Source organism: Carlito syrichta, unplaced genomic scaffold, assembly GCF_000164805.1.
Source record: "Carlito syrichta isolate Samal-C Ts95f unplaced genomic scaffold, Tarsius_syrichta-2.0.1 Scaffold314117, whole genome shotgun sequence".
NCBI lineage: Eukaryota > Metazoa > Chordata > Mammalia > Primates > Tarsiidae > Carlito > Carlito syrichta.
The window spans coordinates 864523-870565 of NW_007258213.1; the positions used below are offsets into that span (position 1 = coordinate 864523).

Sequence of the window (6043 nt, forward strand, 5' to 3'; positions counted from 1 at the left end):
AGTTGGAGTCTCACTCTGTCGCCCAGACTGGAGTGCAGTGGCCGCTCCCGGCCACCGCAGCCTCGACCTGCTGGGCTCTGGAGATCCTTCCGCCTCCGGAGATCCTTCCGCCTCAGCCTTCCAAGTAGCTGGAACTACAGGTGCATGCTACCACACCCAGCTAATTTTTTTTATTTATTGTAGAGATGAGGTCTTGCCAAGTTGCCCAGGCAGGTCTCGAACCCGCGGGCTCAGGCATTCCACTCACCTCAGCCTCCCAAAGGCGCAGGATTATAAGCTAAGCCACCGAGCCCAGTTAAATTTTATATTTTAACTTATTTATTGCTTGACTCCCTTGCTGACTCCTCCATTAGAATTCCCCTATTAGAAGATCTATTATTAATTAAAAATTCCTGGCCCCTCATTGGTGGGAGCAGGAATTTTTGCCTATTTTGTTCCCCCAGAACCTAGCACAGAGTAAATTATTTGCTGAATGAATGAAGTGAACAAGCCAGGTGTTCTGGACTATTTTATATTTACAACTTGATCCCGCATTCTCCATTGATACCACAGAAAATTCAAAGGTCTCTCACTCATTCCTGACTCTAAACTGTCTCGAGGTCAATTCTAGAATCTTAAAATGTTATCACCCATTCAAGCAGTCAAGCCTCTCCCCTCCTGTTTAAATCTGGCTCAAGGTCCTATCAAATTGATCTTAATACTGCTCATATCTGTCCCATCACTCCATCACTACTGCTGCTATTTTGGTTCAGTTCACCATCACCCCTACCTGGGACTTACTCAAATAGTTCTTTAATCTCCAGTCTCATACTTTTCCAACCCACATTCCTTTGACCTGAAAGAGTGAGCATTCTAAAATTGCAAATCAGGCCAGGCGCAATGGCTCATGCCTGTAATCCCAGCACTTTGGGAAGCAGAGGTGAAAGGATTGCCTGAGTCCAGGGTTTCAAGACCAGCCTAGGCAACATGATGAGACCTCGTCTCTACAATAAATTAAAAAATTAGCCAGGTGTGGTGGTGCACACCTGTGGTTCCAGCTACTTGAAAGGCAGAGGCAGAAGGATCACCTGAGCCCAGCAGGTCGAGGCTGCAGTAGCCATGAGTGTGCCACTGCACTCCAGCCTGGTCGACAGAGTGAGACTCTGACTCAAGAAAAAAAATTGGAAATCAGATCACCTAAACCTCCTGTTTAAAGTCCAATGGCTCCCATCACCTATAGAATCAAATCCAAATTCCTTCTCATGCTACCCATCAGCAATTCTTGGGTAATTGTAACTACTTACGATTGCCTAATCCCACCAAGAAATACAATTCCAAGCCTTTGCCCCTGCTATCCACTCTGCACCCAATGTTGTTTTGTCCACCAGGAGAGCCACCATGTGATCTCAGGACCCACCTCCCTAAAACATTGCCTGACTCTCGGGTATAACTCTACAACAACATTTTTAACTGTGAGCTCACTGAGGTCAGAAACTATCACGGATGCATCTTTGAGGCATTATAGGGTGAGGGAATGAATGTGCAGAAATAATGAAATCACCTTTCACAAAGCCTAAGCAGATAAATTAGACAACAGCAGTTTCCTCTCATGCTGCCAGGCTAATGCTAGAATTCTCTGCTTATTCTACTGATGTTCATATCTACGGAGTTCTCTACTGGGTACTTTTTAATCCTGTTTTCAGAAAAGAGGATAACAGATAAAGGCTAATACCCAATATTGCACAGAGAAAAAAATACACCACCAGCCCAAACACAGAAGGCTAAAATAAACCTTAAGTATATAAGCTTAACTATGTGTGTGAAAGGGTCTTCAAAAAAAATGCTATCATCTCAACTGAGCAGCTCTGTACATCAGAAAAGTTTCAAAAAGAGTCAGGAAGTTATGTAGACATACTCTTCTGGAGTCCTATCCACAAAGGTTTTCAAAATGAGCTAAAGGAAGCAAAAATCATGTCTTAAGGAAACAGCTAAAGAGAGAATACCATTTTTTACAAAATCAACAGCTTAGCTAAGCCTTCTAGCTTCCCTACTTCGCATACAGTACTAAAACTTTTTCTTCATACATATACAATGTACATAAATCTAAAGAAAAAGTTAATTTACCAAATTTACACTACTTGAGGCTTAAAAAAATCAACAAATCCACTCCAGCATATTATGTTTTGGTGTCTTTGAGAGCCATGATCTATAAACTGAAAATAAAATCACCAATAAATTAACCAAAGTGAGTACTGCCAAAGATTCAATGATTTGGCAATTTCCAAACATACTTAATACTTACTTTTATTTCTGAAATTCAAGTACAAAGTACAGCTAACCACAACTGCTAACACTGTCCTTTTAATTTAATGTAGTGCAGTATAGCTCCACCATCCCACAGTCCCTAAGGAAACAGCTCACAACGCCTGGGTCCTAAAAAGACCAACATGTTAAGTAGGGGTTACATCCATATCCCACTCTGCTGACACCTTCAGGCCCAACAGCAGGTGCCACCCCTCTAAATGGAAAGACACTTGTCATGGCAAATCTTTCAAGTGAGCTGCAAAGCATAGTTTCTGACCTCATCAACATAGCCTTTAAAGCCCTCTACGTCAAGGGAATTCTCAGGTGAAAGTGTTTTTCTCTTACATTCATAAATTCTTCAACAACAAAATTAATATAATAAAGAAAAATCAGAAGAAAGAGAAAGCACCCTTGGCAGATAACAAATAAATAAATGATGTGAGAGCTCCAATTACAAGCCAGAGAAAGAAAATGCCAATTGAGCACATAAGATTCTTTCAAAGCCAACAACCTATGCAAGCCCTAGCTCAACCACTTGCCATCTCTGAGTTAAACAATTACTTCTCCTTCTGAGGATTCCCTTTCCTGGGACTTTTAACTGTGTAATTATGCAGTGTGTGGGTACCACAAAATACAACGCAGCTTTATAAATGTAAGCTTTTAAAAATCAATGTTCTTGTCTCTACATATTTCCAAAATTAGACGTTCCCCTCAATCCAGAAGATTTTTGTAAAACATAAGGACTGTTTAAAAGAGGAGGGAGGAAGAAACGTGGTAGATTACTTAGACTTATTTTTGGTTGTATTTTATACATCACTTCCCAGACCTCAAAGATTTTATCCCATATAAAATTTTCAAAAAGAAGCAGTAGCAGCAGCCCAGTAAAAACACTGAGAATAGCCGTAAGAAGCTCCGGGTACATGTCTCACTTTCAAATCAATTGGTAGTTTGAGAAGTTCAGCACTTTAAAATGCTGGGGTGTATGGTAAGACAAATACCATGATAATAAAGCACCCTTAAACAAATGGAAGTTGAAGTTGAAAATGCAAACATTTCTTAAAATGAGACCAAGGCAGTAGACAGAAGGCAGTGTGCACTCAGAGGTATATAATTTTGTCTGATTTTCAAGTCCTGCAGAACAGATCTGACTTCCTATCCCTATTTTGATGATAAGCAAAGTGAGGACTAGAGAGGAAAAAGGTTTTAGTCTTCACATTTTTGTAAAAAGGCATAGAGAAACATCTAGATAGGACTTAAGAGTGACCAAATGAACTGCAAAGGCAATTTTTTTTAAGGGCTGAAAAGTTCTGACTTCTGTAGGGCTCCATACCTGTACATTCATGGGACATGCCCCTCAGAATGTCGGCCTACTGGTGGTGTATGCATTTTCAAAATTCTACTTCCTTCTAAAGGTCTCGTGTAGGTCAGCTCTGCCATAGTGCCCCTTTCTGCAGTGTGAATAGATCTGTGATATTTGACTCACTGGAGAAAAAGTCACACTGATCCTAAGACAACTGAGCTGCCTCCAGATACTGACGCTGGAAGATTTTTTTAAAAGTCGTATTTAATAAAAGCAGATCAGGGAGGAAGATGATGAGGCAGAGAAATGCACATACCTTTCAACTGGTCAGCAACCACACTCTGGCCGAGCCGTTCAATAACTTTCCCATCTTCCATTTCGTACCGGTCATCTAAGTATTTTGCAGTGGCCTCGGAAATGTGAACTTTGCCAGCTACTCCCAGCTGCTCCATGAGATTGGCCAGGTTCACATCATTAGACCACACATCAAATTTAAACCTCCTCATGCCCAGGATGCCACACAAGACAGTCCCTGTGTGAACCCCAACACGCATGTTCACCATTTCCTTCTTCTCCTGACAGAACTGCTCGATGGCCTTGATCATGCCTAAGCCCATCTCAATGCAGCAGTAGGCATGGTCTGCCCGGGGCTCAGGACACCCTGCCACACAATAGTAGCAGTCTCCCAGAGTGCTGATTTTCTCACATCTGGTCTCCTCACACAAGCGGTCGAAGCGACCAAACAGATCGTTCAGGAGACCCACCAGGGCGTGGGCTGACTTATTGGCACTCATTTTGGTGAAGCCCACAATATCTGCAAATAAAATACTGACTTCTTCGATCTGCTGCATCTTAAAAGGGCGGAATGCTATAGGAGCTTTCTGTATGGAAGACTTTTTCTTCCTGTTCTTGGGACTCGAGGTGGCATGCCTCTTAACAGAATTCTCACTTTCCTCATCCCCCTGTTTCATTAAGTCATCAGCTATAATTCTCGGCATCACAGAATGAATCATCCTCTCCTTGAGAGCTTTTTCGACTTCCAGATCTTTTCCATGCATAATCGATTGTCCCACTTTGAGGAAGGTGCTCCTGGACCTCACCTGAGACATGATGAATAGGTGGATCCCGATGGCGTGAATACAGCCATGGAGCAGGGCCCTGCTCGGTAGCTCCCAGTGCAGGGCTCCCGCTCCGGGAGAGGGAAAGCAGGCTCCGCCTCGGAAATGATAGCCCAAGGCCTCAAAAAGAACAGAATAGGCCACCCCCAAACACAAGCTCAAGTACAAAGGTAAGTGCATGACGGTGTAGAGCAAAAAGAGCACTTCAATGCACATGGAAAAGCTCCCCACTTGAGATAAGCAAGTGTCTGTGGGCTTGGCTGCAGCAGTATGATTGGAGCTGTCAATACGTCCTGAGAGAGGCGTCAAAACCTGAAACTGTGCAGCCAGGGTCAAGGCGAACACCAGCAGGGTGAGAACCAGCGAGGTCCACGCATAATGCCGGGCGTACAGCTTGGTGAAGGTAAACAGAAAAAAGCCCACACATACCACGAGGAAGCACAGAGCAGGGGCTACCATGACAATCATTTTGGATCTCATGTGAACAGTAAAATAGATGCTCCAGAGAAGGCAGGCGAAGCCGATGTAGAAGAGTGCATACCGGAACCGGCGCTGGGTCTGCGGAAAGCAGCGCTCCAGGCAGGCCTCCTCCAGGTTCACCGAGTCGAACTTAGGGTCCCACCACCGGCTGGAGGCCCTCTCGAACAGCTGGGGCAGCTTCTTCTGCCTGCGCAGGCGGCCTCCACCGCCCACTCTCCGGGGGAGCCCTGCGGAGTCCCCGGAGCTGCTACAGCTGGAGGAGATGCTGTACTTGCAGTGTTTGGGGTGGCTGTTGGAGGACAGCTGCTTGGGGTTGATCTTGACCCGCACGCTGTTGCTGTCTCCGCTGGAGTCACAACTCACCTCGGTGCTGTGGTGATGCAGCAGCTGCTGGTGGGGCGGGGAAGCCATGTTGTCGAGCTCCCGGGGCCTTCCCTGGCCGGGGTCACCAGTACCTGTCGGCAAGACAGAAGAGAGTTATTCGGCGCTTCTACATATCCACGCACACCTGAAGGGCAGGAGCCCTCTTCCCTTCCTAAGCGGTGACCCCCGCACGCGACTTGGAAGGGCACCATATGCTCGCAAAAACTGTCGATCGCGGCTAATCAATGTCCCCACCATCCCACCTTCGAGGGGACAAAAACCATCTGGGACGGACCTGGAGCGCCCCGGGGTCCCAGAAGCGTGGCCGCCTTCGGTCCGGGGGACGCGGCCCGCTCTCCCCTTCCGCGCCGCTCGCCCGTGGGCGCCTCTACACGGCGCGGCTTTTCCTCTGCACGCTCGCCTTCTCCGGCTGCGGCTCTGGAGGGAAGTTCAGACCCCGAGCGCTCCCAGCACCGTGAGCCGCCGGCGCAAAAACAAC

The 6043-nt window shown here is 46.1% G+C and overlaps 1 protein-coding gene across 1 annotated transcript in view; it reads right to left on the reverse strand.

Annotated features, from left to right (window-relative positions):
- Positions 1-5907, reverse strand: part of ADCY9 (adenylate cyclase 9) — a 139046-nt gene extending 133139 nt beyond the window's left edge. The window contains exons 1-2 of the mRNA XM_008071124.2: positions 5840-5907; positions 3900-5636 (exon numbers count right to left, since the gene is read on the reverse strand). Of these exons, the coding sequence (XP_008069315.1) occupies positions 3900-5592 (1693 nt within the window). The 5' untranslated portion in view covers positions 5593-5636; positions 5840-5907. The remainder of the gene's footprint in view (positions 1-3899; positions 5637-5839) is intronic.
- Positions 5908-6043: the final 136 nt, after the last annotated feature.